Genomic DNA, 21,991 nt, shown 5'->3' with positions numbered 1-21,991 from the left:
TTTCTTCTCTTTATTTTAGGTCTCTTGTTGGTCCTAAGCTACAGTACGCAGCATTATTTAGCAGTGCCTATATGAACAGTACACATACTCACACACTAACATCCACACACACCTCCCTTTTTAACGGCTTAGGCAGAGCAGCAAAAAATGTACTTGTCTCATAGCAAAGGGATTTCATTTATGAAAGTAAAACCCGTTATTGTCCTCTTTCTCTGTAGCTTCCCAATGCATTTCTATTGCTTTTTCATAAAACACTGCTGCAAATAATCAAGCATGACCATTGACATCCACAAGATTGAGTTTTAGGAACCATTAAATGAGCTCACCCTCGTGGGAAGTCTCCTGCTCAGGCTGGTCTAAAGGTAATTATTCAGCAATTCCTACCTGTGGTTTTACCTTGTCCCTATATAGTGTTTGAATTTCATACACTGGTAAGGTCAATTTTTTTCCACAGGAAAAGTCCAGCTACACATGTTTGATCCAGGGGGTCTAAATTACAATGTTAATATATACACTGGCATTTCCAGGTTCTGTGTGCGAAAGTGTTGATTAAAAGCCATCTTAGATTAAAGGTAGATCATAAAATAACATAGCTTAACATAAACAAAAACAGAACAGAACCTAGGAGAGAAAAACATTCCTTAATAGGTTCCTAAATGAAAGAAATAATCTCTCTTTTCATAGAGAAGGAGTTAACACTGAAACATCTGAACCACATCCACACACTGTTCAAGTGCAAGAACCTGGTAGGTCTGTGTCCTGAAAAATCAACAAGCCATAACATCACCAAGTCAGACTCTGAGAACTCAGTGCAAATCCAAAGTCCACACGCCACACTGTATGTCCTCCTGAATGTTCACTCGACTGTTAGTTTAAATAATTACTGCCATTTGCCACCTGCACTGCAAGCTACGGATAAGGGGAAAAACAGAACTTCCAGTGACTGCATGGTATATGAATGTTGGCAGTATTTGCTTACACATTTTTAAACAGATTCAAAGGCTGTGTCAGCTGCAATTCAAAGGCTGGGAATTATATGTGAAATTGTGCTACACTTGGTTCCATACAATAAATGACAAGAGAGAAGGGAATTTAAAGCTGGCTAAAGATACTGCATTGGTTGAAAATTAGTTAATATGAGAGGAACAAAGAGAGGCAGAGAGGGAGGGAGGAAAGGGAGAGAAAATGAAAAAAATAGAACTACATACTGTGAAATGAACAAGTTCAGTTAGAATGTTCATCAGGATTTGGAAAATCATAATGCCATCTGCTACTCTGGACCTCAGAACATCAGGGATCTCATGGGCCCAGACGCTTCCATTTCCAGGAGGAAGGAAGGAACTTACACTCCCTGGAATGCTGCCTCCATTCTGGAATGGAGGCAACACCCCGGCCAATCAGTTTAGAATCTCTTTTGAGAACATTTGCCCTGCTCACACATGCATTTTCTCTGGTTTAGGGAAAATTAACGGCAGGCAAAATGATTACAGCAACTCAGCAGTGAGGCAGAGCAATGCCCCAGCCCGAGCTGCTGGGTAACTGACCCTGGCATCCAACTTGGGCTCAGGGTGTGTAGGTCCCATCATGGTGGATTAAATGGGCATTGTCCTACGGCTGGGTAAGACTTCACAATAGAGCAACACATGTTAAATGACAGCAGCCAAAACTGGCCCCACCATGCAATCGTCCATTCACAGAATGCTATTCACAGGCCTCCACCACCAAGAAATTAATTCATTAATAATATATCAGGCTAATACAATTCAAAAGAAACAACACAAAGCTACTTGTTCAAAATGACTGCCTAAAGATGCAGACTTTTTCTTGGTAAAAAAATCCCCACAAATCTAATCGACTTACTGAAATCAAAATCATGGGGATGTTTTATGTCAGTATTTTGGTTAGTAAAACAGAAGAAATAGAAGAAGTCTGTCAACTGAATTCATTCAGTGCCACTAGGAAAAAAATAAAAATACAGATTTTTTTCAGCAGTAGTTAATACTGTGTGTTTAAAACTTAATTTTTCCTACTTTAAATGACTGTACATCTTTCAGACTACCAGGAAAAACATTACTTTTAACTTGATTCTTCTGTAACTTTTTTTTTTACTCACTTATTTCTTACTCCTCCCTCCCAACACCTCATAAATATGAATTAAATATAATTATAGATGAACAGAACATTAACTTTTGGATTACTGCTGTGTTTTGGTAGAATGTTAATATCATTTCTAAAGAAACAGTTATCATCAATAGAAAAAGTAATTACTAAAGGAATCCTGGACTTAATGTCAACCTATTTGCAATCTTCACACCAGCCAAACTGCATTAATTTAAACACACTGGACGTTTTAAAGGAGGTATTAGATTTCTGAAGACTGACTTACATAAAAGAGGAATATCAGTTTTCAGGATCCTAATTGTACATTCCCAACACTATGAGACACAGGTCTAGTTAACAATATTGCTAGAGGACAGGACTATTGTGTGTATCCACTTGTATTAACTCATCAAGCTTCTAATGCCTCAGTCATTAACTCATACAGGTTGCAAATGCCATGAAATCCCACATCATAAAAACTCACTTTCGAGAGTTGTTAGAGTGCTAGTCACGGTGGTCAGAAATTCTGGGCGTGCATAGGTTGTCAGAGAGCCCAGGCCAACAAGTCTTGTCTCCCTTTAAACTACCTGCAATTATGTGCTGTGAAAGGAATAGGCCATCCTTAGGATGCTGGGAGCAGAGGAGGTGGGGGATGTTCCTTTTACTTCTTGTTGACTTCAGAAGCCAGAGTTATGGCAAAGTCCCTGAGACAAAAGATGAGTGGGTATTATTCTCTCTGGAGTTGGTTAATACTACTTTTTAAATTCCAGGGAGGTATTATTAAGCAGTCATTTTTACTTTCCCCCTCCCACCACCCAATCCCAACACATGCCATTTTCATAGCCCAGCAGCTTTTCATACCCTGTCCAGGAATGAATGATTCTGCATGAATAATTTTTTTTAAGACAGCAGAGGTTTAAGAGCCAAACCTTTTGTATGTTAATAGAAATCTTTCTAAAAAGATTCATGCTCCTTTCTGCCAACTTAAACAGAGCATGCAAAATAGAATTCAATTAATACTTAAAGACCTGAAGTCATTTACATAGACAGCAAAACTGAACTGTGTTGCAATAGATCTATGCCTTTTGAGTATGCCTGTAATGCTTTTTAAGTTGTCCTCTTTTATATCTTTAAGAAAATCTCTTCCTTCAATGCCAGAATGTTCAGCTGTCACTTTTTGCTTCCATCAAGTCAATCATAGTAGAGTAGAAGGAGCCCTACCCTTTGACTGTCACTTAGTTTCCTCACCTGTAAAATAGTGTGTTGTGGGGAAACATTTTGTAAACCATAAAGGGTAAAGCTAGACTTCTGAATTTTGTAAAGGACCAGATATATATTAGCTAAGTACCTGCTCATTGTATACTCTCTGTTTCTTTTTGGATTTGTAATTCTGAGGTCTTGAAATTTATGCATAAATATAATTCGACAAATATTTATGAGAACCTACTGTAATATTAGCTGCAGTACGAGGAAGACAGAAATGAAAAGTCTAGGAACTTATAGTCTAGTTAAACTCTTATGATTGGGTCTGGAACAGAAATTAACAGGGTTGTGAATGAGGCACTTGGTGATCTCCTATGAACAGAATGCTCAGTGAGGGCACCACCATGCTCCTGACTACCCAAGCCCTGTGCTTCATCCCTATGCCACCTCTCCACTCTCCCCTATAACCATTTACTCACCAAATGTAGTTTATTCTATCTCCTAAATACCCTTCAAACATGCTAAGACTGTCCTAATTAAAGCCCTCATCATTTCTGATCAGAACTATAGCTTAACTCTCTTTTCCAATCCATCTTCCTCACCTCTGTCACAGTGATTCTTCTAAAACACAAATCTGGTTAGGTTGATCCCCTGCTTAAAACGCTTTCAAACCCCCCACCTTCCCATCCTTCCCCCACAAATGCCTCCAGGCATGGTATATAAAGATTCTTCAAAATGTGGCTCTTGCCTCATCTCATAATACTTTCCCAAACCCCACAGCCATACTGAACTCCTTGGAGAGCTTCAGGTATCTTTGAGCTAACCCCCATAGCCCCTCAGTCTCCTCTCCTCTGTGAAGCCTGCCTCCTTGGTAGCCATCATCTATTTCACTGACTTCTCTCCACTGTGTTTCCCCAGCACCTTGTCCACACTTTTATTACAGAATTTATATAGCTGCAAACATCATTAAATACCATATCGTAAATACCCATTTATGTGAGTGGTTAAAATGACAGTCACTGTGGTCCTCTGAGAGCTCAGGCCATCAAGTCTCATACCAGTTATATTACCCGCAGTGTAGTGATCTGTTTATATTTGACTGTTTACCTGTCTGCCCCCTTGACTAGAGCAGTAGCTCTCTACCGGTGGCAACTGTATCTCATTCATTCTCCATCCCCAATACCTAGCTCTGGGATTAATACAGGTTTACAGAATGATTATTTGGGCTATAATCAGTGATTTTCAAACTATAATCTATGGAACTCTAAGGACTTTTATGTAGGTGCTGTGGGGAAGGGATGGGTATCTAAGCCTTCCAGCCTTCTGACCAAACCAAAATAACTTCATGTTTATCTATTTTATAGGGTGGATCAAGAGCTTTAAAAAAACATGTGAAAAGCAACTATTGTATAAGTGAAATCTGATTTGCAAATATCTTCTAGAAATGCAATTTTTATGCAAATCAAAACCACAATGAGATATTACCTCATATCTGTTTGGATGGCTATTATCAAAAAGTCAAAAGATAACAAGTCTTGGTGAGGATGTGGAGAAAAGAGAACTCTTATACACTGTTGGTGGGAATGTAAATTAGTATAGCCATTATGGAAAATAGTATAGCGGTTCCTCAAAAAATTAGAAATAAAACTACCATGTGATCCAGCGATCCCACTACTAGATACATATCCAAAGGAAATGAAATCACCATCCTAAAGAGCTATCTGCACTCCCTTGTTCACTGCAGCATTATTCACAATAGCTAAGATACGGAAACAACCTAAGTGTCAGTCCATGGATGCATGGATAAAGAAAATGTGGTATATATATATATACAATAGAATATTATTCAGCCGTAAAAAAGAAGTAAATCCTACCATTTGCAACAACATGGATGAACCTGAAGGATATTACGCTAAGTGAAATAAGCCAAACACAGAAAGACAAATACTATATAATCTCGCTTATATATGGAATCTTAAAAAGTTAAAACCATAGTAACAGAGAGTAAAAGAGTTGTTACAAGGGGCTTGGGGGGAAGGGAGAAATGTTGGTCAAACAGTATAAACTTAACAGTTAAAAGATAAATAAAGTTCCAGAGACCTAATATATAGCAATGGTGACTACAGTTAATAAAAATGTATTATGTACTTAAAATTTGCTGAGAGGTTAGATTGCAAGTGTACACACGTACACACACGCACACACACACAGTAACTATGTGAGGTGATGGATATATTAGCTTGATAGGGGTAATCATTTCACAATGTATATCAAAACATCATGCTGCACACCTTAATTTCCGATTGTCAATCATACCTCAATAAAGCTGGGAAAAAATGCAACTTCTACATCCCACAAGGCACACCTGTATTGAAAACTTAGCTGTACCTTTAACTTTCTCTTATCTCTTTCCTCCTCCTTCTTCATCAAAGAAAGCAGCATAAGCAAAACACACACACACACACACACACACACACACGAAAGAGAGAGAGAGAGACTTCTGTCATCTGGGAGCAGTGCCCGTCATTCAGGAACAGGTGGTTTATCCTAGAGTTCATTTGGAATGAGTATGAAACTCTAAACACACAGTGCCCCTCATAGAATCACTAACAATGCTAGGGTTTTAGGCCAATTAACAGGTAGGGCTGCAGCAAGCCACAGCCCTAAGAAGGGGAATTTTGTGGCCCCAATGTGGGGGAGATGCTGGCTTTCCCCAGAAAATCTGTAGCTTGGAAAGGGGATTGACAGGAACACCCCAGTGCGGATGTGGGGAGGATGATTTGAAAAGGTGGCCAGCTGAGTGATGGGCAAGAAGATGAGGAAGGGGAGTCCTTGCTGTGGGGCCTAGCCTACATCATCTGTGATGATGAGGAGGAGTAAAGAGGACTTGCTTAAGATGGGAACAGACTTTCTTGGCAAACAAAACAAAAACCCAAAACAAAAACTTAGCCTATCATTGCAAAATCCCACATAAAAGTGTATGCTTTCTGCAAGTTCTTGTGACTTCACTTAACCATAAAACTTAATGAAGATATAAGAGAGCCTCCACCCATTTATCTGCCTGGATGGCACATGCACATCATCACAGAGGAACTAAAAGAGTCATTACGAATATGGACAATCCATCCCACCAAACACCTGAACTCACAAGAAGCTTAACATAAACTCTTCACTTAGATATGCTGATGTTTTTTAGAAATGCCAGCAAACATATCCAGAGCTGAAAGGAGGCAGCATCTGATGCCAGACCCTACCTGGCAGCTCAAAGAGAATGGAGGTTAATCACATGGCCAGACACTTCTGCCTACCTGAGTCGGCCAGACCAAGAGGCAGCTAACATATCTGTTCTAGAAGAGGGTGACACATGGGCAGAAGGGGATGAGAAAATGGAAGACTGAGAAATGGAGGAGAAAAATGAGGGAAGAGCCTGTTTTATAACCACATTATTAAAAAGCTTCTAAGCTTTCTCTCACCTTTCTACTACTACCCCACATCCACAGAATTATCTTTGAAAGAACACAGATCTCAACATATCAAACCTTCCAGAGATGTCCCCTGCCTTACAAGGCAACATCTAAGCTTCCTGGCATGGCATTTGAGACTCTCTCCCATATTTCTTCCTAGCCTCACTTTGGGTCAAACATTAGTTTTCAAAGCTGCCTCTCACTTTGACACCTATGGTGGCATTCCTCCCTCTGTGGAACAATCTTCTTCCTCTTCAATTTGTGAAAGCAGTCTCCAAGGCTCAGCTGAAACATCATCTCCTCTTTGAAGCTGTCTTTGTTATTTTCACACCTCTTCCAACCTACCATGCTCCGCCCCAATTTGAGGCAGAATTCAGCATAGCACTGTTTACATAGCTTTATTATAGTTTTTATCACACTGAATCAAATTTATTTTGTGAGTTTACCTCCCACTATCATGAAGTCCTCTGGCACAGGGATTTATCCCAGCATCTGGTAGAGATCATGGCCCAAACAGAAGTTCAGTAAGTATTCCCTGAAGTAAATTAAAATATGGATTTTTTTTCTTACACAAAAGGGAATGTGGTTTAAGTTTGTCTTCTCTTTTCTTCTACTAGGGCCCATCCTATCCAGGCAAAAAAGATCTCTGTCTTATAACATAAGCAGCTAAGCAGAGAGACCATCATAGAGAAACTCGATTCTGCTTTTTTAACTTTGACAGTTTTTATTGAAATATAACTCACATGAAATAAAATTCACCTTTTTAAAAGTACACAACTCTGGGCCGAGCCCGTGGCGCACTCGGGAGAGTGCGGCGCTGGGAACGCAGCAGCGCTCCCGCGAAATAAAATTCACCTTTTTAAAAGTACACAACTCTGGGCCGAGCCCGTGGCGCACTCGGGAGACTGCGGCGCTGGGAACGCAGCAGCGCTCCCGCCGCGGGTTCGGATCCTATATAGGGATGGCCAGTGCGCTCACTGGCTGAGCGCGGTGCGGCCGGTCTCAAAAAAGGACAAAAAAAATAAAATAAAATAAAAGTACACAACTCAGTTCCAAAACATTTCCATTACCCTAAAAAGAAACCCAATACCTGTCACAATCACTCCCAATTTCTCTTCTTCGTTCTAGTACCTGGCCATCACTAATTAATCTACTTTTTTCTCTATGGATTTCTCTATTGCAGACATTCAATATAAATGTAAATTCGACATATATGTGGCTTTTTGTGTCTGGTTTCTTTCATTTAGCATGTTTTCTTTTTTTATATTTTATTTTATTTTTTTTAATTTTTATTTTGTCAATATACAATGTATATGATTATTATGGCCCTTCACCGACACCTCCCGCCCTCCTCCCTCTCTCCCCTCCCCCCCAAGAATGTCCTTTCCGTTTGCTTGTTGTAACAACTTCAAAAAAAAAGTATAGTAGTTATATCTTCTTCCCCTGGTAGCTCTATCTTCAGCTGTTTGAGGAACCTCCAAACCATTTTCCATAGGGGTTGCACCATTGTGCATTCCCACCAACAATGTAAGAGAGTTCCTTTTTTTCCGCAACCATGCCAGCATTTATCTTTCAGCGTCTTTTGGATTTTGGCCATCCTAACTGGGGTGAGATGGTATCTCAGTGTGGTTTTGATTTGCATTTCCCGGATGCTGAGTGATGTTGAGCATTTTTTCATATGACTGTTGGCCATTTGCATATCTTCTTTAGAGAAATGCTTACTTAGTTCTTTTGCCCATTTTTTGATTGGGTTGCTTGTTTTTTTCTTGTAAAGTTGTTTGAGTTCTTTATATATTCTGGATATTAGTCCTTTGTTGGATGTGTATTTTGCAAATATTTTCTCCCACTCTGTTGGTTGTCTTTTAGCTCTGTTAATTGTTTCTTTTGCTGTGCAGAAGCTTTTTAGTTTGATATAGTCCCATTTGTTTATTTTTCCTTTGGTTGCCTGTGCTTTTGGGGTCGTATTCATGAAGTCTGTGCCCAGCCCTATTTGCTGAAGGGTTTCTCCTATGTTTTCTTTAATAAGTTTTATTGTTTCGGGGTGTATATTTAAATCCTTGATCCATTTTGAGTTGATTTTAGTACATGGTGAGAGATGTGGGTCTAGTTTCAATCTCCTGCAAATGGATATCCAGTTATCCCAGCACCCTTTGCTGAAGAGGGAGTCCCGACCCCAGTGAATGGACTTGATGCCTTTGTCGAAGATCAAATGGCAGTAAGTGCGTGGGTTGATTTCTGGGTGTTCTGTTCTATTCCATTGATCAGTGTCTCTGTTTTTGTACCAGTACCATGCTGTTTTGGTTATTGTGGCTTTGTAGTATAGTTTAAAGTCAGGTAGAGTAATACCTCCAGCTTTATTTTTTTTGCTCAGCATTGCTTTGGCTATTCGTGGTCTTTTGTTATTCCAGATAAATGATTGTATAGTTCTTTCCATGTCAGAGAGAAATGTCATAGGAATTTTAATGGGGATTGCATTAAATTTGTAGATTACTTTGGGAAGTATAGTCATTTTCACTATATTGATTCTTCCAATCCAGGAGCATGGGATGTCTTTCCATCTTCTTGTATCCTCTCTAGCATGTTTTCAAGGTACATCCATGTTGTAGCATTTATCAGTACTTCATTCCATTTTATGGTTGAATAATATTCCATATGTGGATATACCCCATTTTTTAAAGTTGTCAGTTAATCAACTTTTGTGTTGTTTCTACTTTTTGGTTATTATGGACAATGCTGCTATAAACATTCATGTACAAGTTTTTACGTGGGCATATGTTTTTAATTTTCTTGGATATATACTGAGGAGTGGATTTGCTGGGTCACATGATAATTATATATTTAGCTTTCTGAGGAACTGCCAAGCTGTATTCTATAGTAAATGCATCATTTTACATTCCCACCAGCAATTTATGAGGGTTCCAATTTCTCCACATTCTTGGCAACACCTGTTATTTTCCATTAAAAAAAAAGTTATTATGGCCATCCTAGTGGGTTTGAAGTAGTCTCTCGTTGTGATTTCTATTTCTATTTCCCTAATTAATGATGTTGAGCATATTTTCATGTGCTTAACGACCACTCATATATCTTCTTTGGAGAAATGTCTATTCAAATCCTTTGCCCATTTTTAAATTGGGTTGTCTTTTTATTTATTATTAAGTTGTGAGAGTTCTTTATATTTAGGACACTAGACAATTATCAGATATATGACTTGCAAATATTTTCTCCCATTCTGTGAGTTGTCTTTGTACTTTCTTGATGGTGTACTTTGCCACACAAAAGTTTTTAGTTTTGATGAAGCTCAATTATTTATTTATTTTTGCTTGCTTATGCTCTTAGTGTCATATCTGAGAAACCACTGCCTAATATAAGATCATGAAAATCTATACCTATGTTTCTTTATAAGAGTTTTATACTTTTAGCTTTAAAGTCTTTGTCCCATTTTGAGTTAATTTTTTGTGTATACTTTTGCACATGGTCCCAAAACTATTTGATATCCCATGGTCCCAAAACTATTTGATAAAACGACTGTTCTTTCGCCATGGAATGGTCTTGGCGTCCTGTCAGAAAACAATTGGTCATACATACATGGGTTTCTTTCTGGACTTTACATTCAATTCCATATGTCTACCCCTACGTCACCATCACACTATCTTGATTAGTATAATTACATAGTAAGTTGTGAAGTCAGGAAGTATGAAGACTCCAGTTTTACTCTTCTTTTTCTCCATGACTGTTTCGGCTATTCTGAGTCCCTTGCATTTCCGTATGAATTTTAGGATCAGTTTATCCATTTCTGCAAAAAATCCCCCTGGGATTTTGACAGGGGTCACATTGAATATGTAGATCAATTTGGGGAGCATTGCTATCTTAGCAATATTAAGTCTTCCATTCCATGAACACAGAATGTCTTCCCATTTATTTATGTTTTTAATTTCTTTCAATGATGTTTTGTAGTTTTCAGTGTACAAGCTTTCTACTTCTCATTTTAATCTTTTTGATGCTATTGGAATTTGAATTGTTTTCTTAATTTCATTTTTATATTGTTCATTTTGGACTGCTGTATAAAAATACAATTGATTTTTGTGTGTTGATCTTATATCCTACAACCTTGCTGAACTTGTTTATTAGCTCTAATAGTTTTTAACAATTGATTTTTGTGTGTTGATCTTATATCCTCCAACCTTGCTGAACTTGTTTATTAGCTCTAATAGTTTTTAAAAATTTTACAGGGTTTCCTATATATCTTGTCATGGGCATATATAGTTTTACTTCCTCTTCAATCTGGATGCCTTTTCTTTTTCTTGATTAATTTCTCTACACAGAACCTCTAGTACAATGCTGAATAGAACTGGCAAGAGTGGACAACCTTGTTTTTTTCTGATTTTAGGGGGAAAGCTTTCAGTTTTTCACCATGAAGTATGATGTTAGCTGTGTTTTTTGGGTAGATGTGGTTATCAGGTTGTGGAAGTCCTCTTCTATTCCAAATTTGTTGAATGTTTTTATCATGAAAGGTTGTGTTGGATTTTGTCAAATACTTTTTCTGTGTCTACTGAGATAAGCGTGTATTATTTGTCCTTTATTTTATTAATATGGTATATGACACTGATTGATTTTTGTATGTTGGACCAACCTTGCATTCCTGGGATATAAGTTCCACTTGGTCATGACTCTTTTTATATATATAATTCTTTTGTATATAATGCTGGATTTGGTTTGTTGGTATTTTCTTGAGGATTTTTGCATCTGTATTGATAAGGAGTACTGGTTTGTAGTTTTCTGTTCTTGTGAAGTCTTTGTCTGGCTTTGGTATAAGGGTAATACCGGCCCCACATAAGAAATCAGGAGGTGTTCCCTCCTCTTCTATTTTTTGGAAGTGTTTGAGAAGGAATGGTGTTAACTCTTCTTTAAACATTTAGTAGAATTAACCAGTAAAACTATATATTCCTCGGCTTTCCTTTGTGGAAAAAATTTTTTTGAAAGTCTCTTTACTTGTTACAGGTTTATTCAGATTCTGTACTTCTTCTTGAGTCAGTATCAGTAGTTTGTGTAGTTCTGGGAATTTCTCCATTTCATCTAGATTGTATAATTTTGGGGCATACAGTTGTTCATAATATTCCCTTATAATCCTTATTTCTGTAAGGTTGGTAATAAGGTGTCCTCTTTTATTCCTGATTTTAGCCATTTGAGTCTTCTCTCTTTCTTGGTCAGTCTAGCTAAATGTTTGTCAATTTTGTTGATCTTTTCAAAGAAACAACTTTTGGTTTCATTGACTTTTTGTTTTTCCCTTCTCTATTTCATTAATGTCTACTGTAATCTTTATTATTTCCTTCTTTCTGCTTGCTTTGGCTTTAGTTTGCTCTTCTTTTTCTAGTTTCTTAAGGTGGAAGAGAAAGTTCTTGATTTGATGTCCTCCTTTTTTAATGTAGATATTTATAGCTAAAAAATTCCCTCTAAGCACTGCATCTCACAGGTTTTTCTATGTTGTGTTTTCATTTTTGTTCATCTCGAAGTATTTTTCTTTTTTTGGAAGCTGGCTGGTACAGGGATTGAACCCTGGACCTTGGTGTTATTAGCACCACGTTCTAACCAACTGATCTAACCAGCCAGCCCTCAAAGCATTTTTGAATTTCCTGTATGATTTCTTCTTTGTCTCACTGGTTATTGAGGAGTGTGTTCTTTCCACATATTTGTGATTTTCCAAATTTCCTTCTGTTATTGATTACTTCTGTTTCCTACCCTCTGGACTCTTTGGCTCCTTGGCTAGCTGTCCGTTTGCTTTCCATGCTCTGTATGTGCCACGGTCCTCTATCAAAGCCTTGCTTCTGTGCTTAACTTCCTAAGGAAGCTTTATTACAGTAAACAGAAGAGATAAACTTCTATCAGACCCATCCAGATGTTCTACATCGTGTGCTACAAGGGTACTTCAAAAAATTCATGAAAAAATGAAATTAGAAGTTAGTATAAATCCTTCCATGAACTTTTTGAAGTACCTTCATATGCCATGCCATTCATAAGACCAAATCCTTCTTCCTTTATATTCACAGCAGGGAAGAACAATCAGCAACTCTCAGAATTATTTGGCTAGCATGTTAAACAATCAAGCCCATTGTTCATCTACAACCTGGCCCGATCTCAGGCCATTACTGACCACTTAAAGTTTTGCTTTTAATTTGATATAACCCCAATTGTTGATTTTTTCCTTTTGTTACTTGTGCTTTGGGGGTCTTATTCATAAAGTCTTTGCCCAGTCCTACTTCCTGAAGTGTTTCCTTTATGTTTTCTTTTAGTAGTTTCATAGTTTCAGGTCTTATACTTAAGTCTTTAATTCATTTTGAGTTGATTCTGGTATATGGTGAGAGGTATGGGTCTAGTTTCATTCTTCTGCATATGGATGTCCAATTTTCCCAGCACCATTTATTAAAGAGACAGTCTTTCCCCCAGTGTATGTTCTTGTTGCCTTTGTCAAAGATCAGTTGGTTGTAAGTATGTGGGTTGATTTCTTTTTTTTTTTTTTTGTCTTTTTTCGTGACCGGCAACGGATCGCAACCCTCAGTGTCGCGCCTGTACCGGACTGGGACCGGCAACGGGATCACAACCCTCGGTGTTGCTCCCGCACCTTGCTCAGCCAGTGAGCGGCCGGTCTGTATGTGGGATCCGAACCCTCGGTGGGAGCGCTGCCACGCTTCCCAAGCGGCGCACTGTAGCAGTGCGCCACCGGGCCGGCCCTGGGTTGATTTCTTGAGTTCTCTATTCTGTTCCATTGGTCTGAGTGTCTGTTTTTATGCCACTATCATGCTGTTTTGGTAACTATTGCTTTTTGTATAATTTGAAGTCAGGTAGTGTTATGCCTTTGGCTTTATGTTTTTGATCAGGATTGCTTTGGTTATTTGGGGTAAAAATATTTACAAACTATACATCCGACAAGGGATTGATATCCAGAATATACAAGGAACTCAAACAAATTCACAGTAAAAAACCCAAAGAATCCATTTTTAAAAAATGGGCAAGGGAGCTGTTGTTTTTCCAAGGAAGACATACAAATGCCAACAGGTACATGAAAAAATGCTCAACATCACTAATCATCAGGGAAAGGCAAATCAAAACCACACTGAGATAGCATCTCACTCCAGTTAGACTGGCTATTATCAGAGACTGAGGATAACAAATGCTGGCGAAGACATGGAAAAAGGGGAACTCTTCTATACTTTTGAGGGTACTCTAAGTTACTACAGCCATTATGGAAAACAGTATGGAGGTTTCTCAAACAACTACAGACAGAACTACCACACGATGTAGCAATACTACTTCTGCCTATATACACAAAGGGATGGAAATCATCATGTCAAAGGTATACCTGCACTCCCATGTCCATTGCAGCTCTATTTATAGTAGCCAAGATATGGAACCAGCCTATATGTCCATCAATGGAGGACTGGATAAGGGTGGTACATATACACAATGGAATACTACTTAGCCGTAAAAAAGAATGAAATTCTGGGCCGACCCCATGGCTCACTCGGGAGAGTGCGGCGCTGGGAGCGCAGCGGCGCTCCCGCCCCGTAAAAAAGAATGAAATTCTGGGCCGACCCCATGGCTCACTCGGGAGAGTGCGGCGCTGGGAGCACAGCGGCGCTCCCGCCGCGGGTTCAGATCCTGTATAGGGATGGCCAGTGCGCTCACTGGCTGAGTGCGGTGCGGGTGACACCAAGCCAAGGGTTACGATCCCCTTACCGGTCACAAAAAGGAAAAAAAAAAAATGAAATTCAGCCATTTGTGACAACACAGATGAGCTTAGAGAAAATCATGTTAAGTGAAATAAGCCAGGCACAGAAAGAGAAATACCATGTCCTCACTAGAAGGAAGGAAGGAAAGAAGAAGGAAGGAAGGATGGACAGACTGACCACAATAATAAGTTGAACTTTCAGGAGAGAACAGACCTATGGTTGGAGTTGGGAAAGAGGGTGGGTGAGGGGGATTAGGGAGAAATTGGGTAAGGGACACAAAGAATAATTACCATTTGTATAATGAATATGCTAATAATATTGATTTGATCATCACATATTGTACAAAAATACTGATAATCAACACTGTACCCAGAATAGTTACAATCAATTATTTTTCAATTAAAAAAAAAAGGTTTGTGCTTATATTTCAGGATTTTACAGGTCTTGTAGTTCTTACTAAGAAATCAACACTTTCATACAGAAGCTACTTCTGATCAAGTATAAAACATGACTTAAGTGAATTCACTTTTTATGGATAAAATGAACAAATAAGCAGAAGTATAAATCAGGGATTTGTTAATTGTTCTGCTGAGCACCTACAGATGCTAGATGGGAATTAATTTTTAGCTGTAATATGCTTGAAACATATATATACTCAGAGTAATAATCTAATTTTCTGGTAGTCATATTTTAGATGACCTGAACATTCTGAAACACATCTGTGAACTCAAAAATGATTCACAATATAGTTTCAAGCCCTCTGTCTGACATTTACTTTCCTCCTTTCTTAACCTAAGAAACTCCTACTTTTCCCTTAAATGTCACCTCTGCTAAGGGGTCTCTGCTAACCCACCTCCAGTGTTGGCAGAACAAACTCTCCTATCTCTCGATTCTATAGTATTCATCCTACACTGAACCATAATTATTCCTTTCAGTGTCCATCTCTTTTCCAAGGCTGTGGACTACCCAGGAGCAGGCTGAAGGGCAAGGTCCCCACTTGAGGCTCTGTAGTTCTCAGCACCTCAACCCACTGACAGCCCCCACTAGCTGGCTCCAGCCAGCGTGGGATCTGGTGACCCAGACATAACTGCTTTATTCCCACCTGCCACAACACCAACGTGGCCAGCCTTTTGTTACTAGCCACTGTAGAAGCCCAGGTACTCGGGAGAGCTTTAGGGCTATGCAGCCTCCTGAGTCCCAGCACAAGTGATGGCCCAGGATGTGGGACTGTGCACCTTTCCACCCTGACTCACAGACCTGGTCTGCAGCTGGTCTGGGTGCCCTGCCTAAAAGCCCAGTTCTCTCTGTTTGGAGGCTGTCCTGACCATGGACTGCTCAACTTGGGGTAGTAGACAGTGGGTGCTTGATAACTATCTGCTGAATGAATTAACACAAGCCCACCCATGTCACTTCATTAAAGAAGGGTATCAGCCTCTATCTCCCTTTTCAGAAGAGCCTGTTTGACCTTACACATACCACTTGGGTATCTGATTTCATTTTTGATACCTTTTAGTTTTGCTTGGGTCACTATAAGGAGTGCAAAGACTGAAGACAGATGGTCAGATTGTTGGGACAACAGGTAGTCACTGATAAGAATGAGAAGAGACCATGGAGAATAGAGGCAATCACAAGAGAGGATAAAGGTATAGTAGCAAGCAGAGCAAGGACAGTCATGTAGGGCTATTTAGCCTGGGGACAAAAGGCTTTGTACACTTCAAGAGGCCCAAGAACATCATTGAGGGTCAAGACCAAACACCCACGCAAAATGGTTGGTAAAATTCAGAGGAAGAATAAGGTAAACCCCGCACAATTGTACAGCCCTAGAGGGCACCAATATATCAAACTTTTGTTCAGTACCATGTTCAAAACAAGGACCTGATTCATTGAGAAAAGGTTAAATGACATTCACCACACTCTGTCAATAGGCTGCCCAGAACAAATACATTTTAGAAACATTTCTGAAAATGCAGATTTTCTTATAAATGTCAGGGCTTAAAGTAATAAACTTCAGTTATCTAGACAATAGGGGCCACCTCATTCCCCAAAGATATCAGACAGCTAAGGCATCAGGTACATACACATAGATACACACCACTTACAATGAACCAAAGCACTTTACAATGCAGGTGTTCAGGGACTTGGGGAGGCTCTGATCACGTAAGGATCTTAAGATAAGAAGTTCTGTTGAGAAAAGCAACTCTGAGGCACCAGACGGTGTCTTTAAGACATCACTCACATCTTGAGTTAGGTGGTTCCAAGCCAGATAATCTCCACCCACCAAATTAAACTGGATCGCCCAGATTTGTGATTGCAGCTCAGTTCTCCTGTTTTGGCTACCCTTCCAGTTCCTGATCACTGGTCCAAGTTTCATGTTCAAGATTCTTATTCCTCTGTCTAGTTTTTGGTGTCTTCTGTTTGGCCATCTGGTGGCTAATTCTGGCTTTGTCCTACATCTACCTCCTGACTCCCAGACTGGCTCTACCATTCACCTCCAGTCACTCTAGGACTGGCTCCTGCCCACCTTGGTCTTGTTTTACTACTTCTTCACTGTTTGCCAGGCCATGACAAGAAGTCAAGCTGAATCCACATAACAATAAAATATGTTACACTGGGCCTTGCTATCGCTATTTTGTACACGACTCCAAATGTACCCATCTTGTTTGAATTAAGCTTCCTTAGTAGTAGTACTTTTTTTTTTGTCTTTTTTACTGACCGGTAACGGGATCGCGACCCTTGGTGTTGAGCCCGTACTGGGGACCGGCAACGGGATCGCAACCCTCGGTGTTGCGCCCGCACCACGCTCAGCCAGTGAGCGGGAACCGGTCTCCACATGGGATCTGAACCCTTGGTGGGAGCGCCGACGCACTCCCAAGTGGCGCACTCTCCAGTGCGCCACCGGGCCAGCCCAGTAGTAGTACTTTTTGATGTGATTTTACTCTAACAGGAAATAGTACATACTAGCATCAGATATCCATTTTATAATGGGGTAAATCCCATACCCAAGGAATAAAATGACTCAAATCCTGGCTTGTTATATTCATGCAAGAACAGAAGCCCTAAAAGTCAGATACAAATGAAGATAAGATAGTTAATTGCCCCGGGGGACCTAAAAGGGCAGACTTAGCCTCAAAAAGCCATCATAGAAGAGGTTCTCAAACTTTAATGTGCACAGAGTTTCTTGGGAAGCTACTAGATCCTGGGAACCACCCCTAGAAAGTTTAAATCCATTATCTGGGCCCAAGAATCTGCATTTTTAACAAAAGCCTTAAGTAATTCTGATGCAGTTAATCCTTGAACCCCTCTATGAGGAATATTACATCACAGCAATGAGAAATCTGACAAACACATGGGTCAAGCACAGTAAATACAGGACCCCACCAATCCTTTCTTTCTTAGATGCTATGATGAACGTCGCCTAAGGCTGGTCGTCTGTCCAATCCTTCCCTAATACTCTTACTGCAGAACATCATCTTACTTTTAAGATCAACTTGATTTTAGTAAAGACAATGTTAATTTCCCAAGTTTCCATAAGTAAGATATTTTAAAAAGATTTTAGAGTAAGTGGGGATAGGTGTCTAAGTTACATTTTTCTCTTGTCAGAGGAAGAAATGTTATAAAGAAAAACATACCATTTAAGTTACATGCTATTGTCCTTTATCAACATTCTCCCCATAGACTGAACATCTCCCTCTGATAATTTCAAAAGTCTCACGATTTTGCCCAAATTAAATAAGCAAAATATTTTAAGTTTAACAACAATCACTGCTACTTTAATCACAAGAAATAAAAATACCTATTTGACCCAGCAAATCTTCAAATTAGCTCTCCAGCAATACAGATATTATTGGTGTGAAATATCTGTACCTGAATGTTGTGGTGTCCAGGAGCCTGGCAGACCAAGAATAGTACAGCCCAGGAAAGAAAGCAGGCTGTGCATTTAATGGGGTAGGCCAAGTTTCCCTGAGCACTTCCCCAGGCAAAACTGGAGGGGGATCTCAGGAAAATCAGTTTAATTGGGATGGGGCTGGGATGCTTTTGGAATCTAAGATGACAGACGATATTGATGAGCTATTAGATCCAGGAGGCCTGTCTGATATTTGAGATAATGGAGCCTCCGTTTGTTTCAGGACGATGACTTCATTTCTACACCAACATGGTTTATGGCTTGCAGGGGATATATGCACTGACTGATGCAACCATTAAGGATGGTAGAGCCCCATTCTTACTACTACTGTGATATGTGTTTGTGTTTGTTTTTTTCCTAGGAGGATCTTTATTTTTTCTCCCAAATCTCATAACTGGTTATACAGATGTTTAATTGAGAGGAATAATTATGAATTACGGTTTGTCTTTTTCTTTCAAACTTTCCTATCTGAATCATTTATCGCCTTCTCTCTCTAATTACAAGTGTTTTAAATATTATAAAATTAAAGTTAAAAAATAAATAAACATTGCTAGTAGGCAAGCCCAGACCCAGAAAAGCTCAGTTTTTAAAAAATGTTAATGTTTCTTGAGAGCCTTGTGTATTACAAGATGCTAATTTACAGGAAAAAAAAGGAATTTTAAGTCAGAATAAGAAGTAGAAAACGTTGGCTGAGAAAGAAATGCATGGAAATTAGCTCCATAAAGGCAAAGGAACAGTGGAACTCAATGGATAAGGATGACTGAGGTAAGATGACTTAAAATATAAGAATACCAGTTTTTATTTACTAGAATACTAGAATATACAAGAAGTTTGGGGAATATTCTCAGAAAAATCCCTAATTAGAAGGTTAAAATTTAACTGTTGACCTAGAGCTTTTGAACTCTTTTCTCACCCTGATATGCTTTGGGTAAATAAAGCAAAGAAGGCAAATTTTATCCAGCTTATGTTTACTGTTCAACTCTGACCCTTGTCAACTGAATGGCTTTAAATATCTGTTATGGAAAAAATGATACCACTTTAATTTCCGGCTCCATCCCCATCTGGCCAGGGAGAGGATCAATTAATATTCCCGTGTTTTGTCTTTAGGGCCTCTGATACCCCTGAGGACCAGCCTGTGGGGCAGTCTGCTTTTGCAGGGTTTCCTGGCCAGAATCAGGAGAGCAGGATTCAGGACAAGGCCAGTTTATGTAACACAGTTCAGAGCCATACAACACAACTTGCTCCGAGGATGTTGGGCATTGTGCTTCATTAGGAAACAAAATATAAGCTTTCCACACCATTAGGAATGACTTTAGGAGTGAAAGCACATAAGACGATGCCTCACCTCATCAACAATGCACTGCAGAAGCTGGAGAGGCTGCAATGGAAAAGAAGAGAGAAAAAAGTATTAGCCTGTATGCAATATCTTTACAGTGGAGTGGAAAGAAAAAAATCATTAATGCAATAAAATATAGCAAGATTAATCAACAGCAGCAAACTCTTATAAAAACATTGATGCTCAGGATGTTCTATTATTTCTAATGGTACCTAATCTAATACAGGCAGTTAAAGGTTTGCATTTTCTTCAAAATGCAATTTGCTAAGTTTAAAACAAGGCATTCAAGCATGCAAAGGAAGCAGCCATCAGGAAAAAGAAAAGTGAATTTTTTTCTGAACTCATAAAGCTTACCATTAAAGATCCCTGGTTTTTCTGAATCTGAAAAAAGGCAATATGTAATTAGCATGTCATAATCAAAATGACTCACTTGGACACATTATGATCACTGAGAGAAAATTATTGCATTGCTGGTGGCAATTTGTGGGCATGTGTTAACACAATTTACATAATGAAAATACACAAATGTTAATAGCTCGCTTCTCATTTATAGGCGAAAGTCAGCAGAATGTTAATTTCACCCAACACTTTTTAGTACCCTCCAGGTTGTATTAGAATAGGGAGAAAAACCATAATCCATTTCAAAAGGCTGTTTACGATTCAGATATAAATAATGTTTTATATTGCTAGATTGTGAACACTGGGCTTAATGTTGCAATCATTGCTAATGTTATGAAGCTCACTCTTTTTAAATTAAAAACCGATTTATTTAAAATTGAAATTAAATCATAGTCAGAAATTAGAATTTTGGATTCCTGCCAATGTCTTCTCATAATCCCCTGCTTTGTGAAGAAAACTTTAATTATGTGGTTGAAGTATTTGTCTCTAACTTAGGAGTGGGGTAAAGACTCCACCTTTTCCAAAGTTCTCTCAGCCTGTTTCCACAGCAGCAATGCTCTCTGGGAAAATCCAAATTCATGCAAGTTTTACCCTGTTTTTCAGGGAATGAAATCGGAGTCCAGTAAGAGTACCTGTTCCTAACCAACATTCTGAAGGCAGGCTGCTCATGCATCTAACACTGACAAACCGTATTTCTTAGAAAGTTACTAAATTGTGACACAGAATTAATAAAACATCCACTTAGTAAAGTATTAAACACTTCAGTGCCACCCCTACCAAAAAAATGCCTACAGTTACAAATTACAAATTCAAATAAAATGGAGTCCTGGGCACAAAATTTCCTAAGAAAACTTTAAAATACTACTGTTATCAAATACTACTGTTGATGGGTCAATTGTTTTCTGGGAAAACTGAGCTCCAAGTAGCTGGTAAAATACAGGAAGAGTAGTCATAGTCCCTCATATCTCTTCAAAGGTGCTTTTAGAAGTTCTTTCCCATACACACACTCATTTGATTTGCACAATCACCCTGGGATTGGCAGGGATGATCATCTCTATTCCATGAGGGGAAAACTGGGCCTCCCAGAGGATGGCTGGGTTCAAGGCTGCAGGGCCAGACTGTGGTGGCCCCAGGCTTCTCCAGTGCTCCTTTCTTTCCAGCATCTGTATTTTACCTGCTTACAATCATCACATTATTTAAAAACAACTGGATTTGCATACATTTGTCCTTGGCATGGTATGGTTGATAAATCATCAGTTTTGGCATATGAGTTCTCAAGTAGATCGAGAGCTTCTCAAGGGCAGCAGATATGTTTGTGCATTTCTTTTGCAACCACGTAGCTGATCAACAGTCCCTACCACCTAGCATTTGAGTGTTTTAGAAGGTGCTTTCCCATGAACCTGGTGCCCACCCATCACTGCTCTTGGCTCCTCATCACTTCCCCAATCACTGCTCCCGGAAACCTCTGTCCCAGGTTGGCTGGCTCTTAGCCCTTACTCTACATTGACAGTTCCTGCTTAACGCTGCCCTGAATTACTACTACTCCTGGTTCCTCCAGTCAATGAGTACTTCTGGACAAGGCTACGCAGGTAAAAATTTACAAAGAACTGTCAACTACCACCCTGGAGTGGTTAAGGATTTTAGTAACGGGCCATACGTACCACCTTTAAAAAAAAATCTTGAGGGCCGGCCCTGTGGCTCACTCAGGAGAGTGCGGCGCTGGCAGCACCAAGGCCGCGGGTTCGGATCCTACATAGGGATGGCCGGTGCGCTCACTGGCTGAGCGTGGTGCAGACAACACCGAGCTGAGGGTTGCGATCCCCTTACCAGTCAAAAAAAAAAAAAAAAAAAAAAAAAAAAA

At 39.3% G+C, this 21,991-nt stretch overlaps 1 protein-coding gene and 1 non-coding gene across 2 annotated transcripts in view; both read right to left on the bottom strand.

The window, feature by feature from the left end:
* MAP2K5 (mitogen-activated protein kinase kinase 5) overlaps positions 1-21,991 on the bottom strand; it is a 91,801-nt gene that overhangs the window by 49,619 nt on the left and 20,191 nt on the right. The window contains exons 2-3 of the mRNA XM_008573763.1: positions 20,086-20,112; positions 19,741-19,773 (exon numbers count right to left, since the gene is read on the bottom strand). Coding sequence (XP_008571985.1) covers positions 19,741-19,773; positions 20,086-20,088 — 36 coding nt within the window. The 5' untranslated portion in view covers positions 20,089-20,112. The remainder of the gene's footprint in view (positions 1-19,740; positions 19,774-20,085; positions 20,113-21,991) is intronic.
* TRNAI-AAU lies at positions 12,299-12,372 on the bottom strand. Its single transcript has one exon. It is a non-coding gene; the product is annotated as a tRNA-Ile (tRNA).

Source organism: Galeopterus variegatus, unplaced genomic scaffold (genome assembly GCF_000696425.1).
Source record: "Galeopterus variegatus unplaced genomic scaffold, G_variegatus-3.0.2 Scaffold961, whole genome shotgun sequence".
NCBI classification, from domain to species: Eukaryota; Metazoa; Chordata; class Mammalia; order Dermoptera; family Cynocephalidae; genus Galeopterus; species Galeopterus variegatus.
Note: the sequence above shows the minus strand (reverse complement) of the source record. Positions and strands in the feature narration are given on the sequence as shown.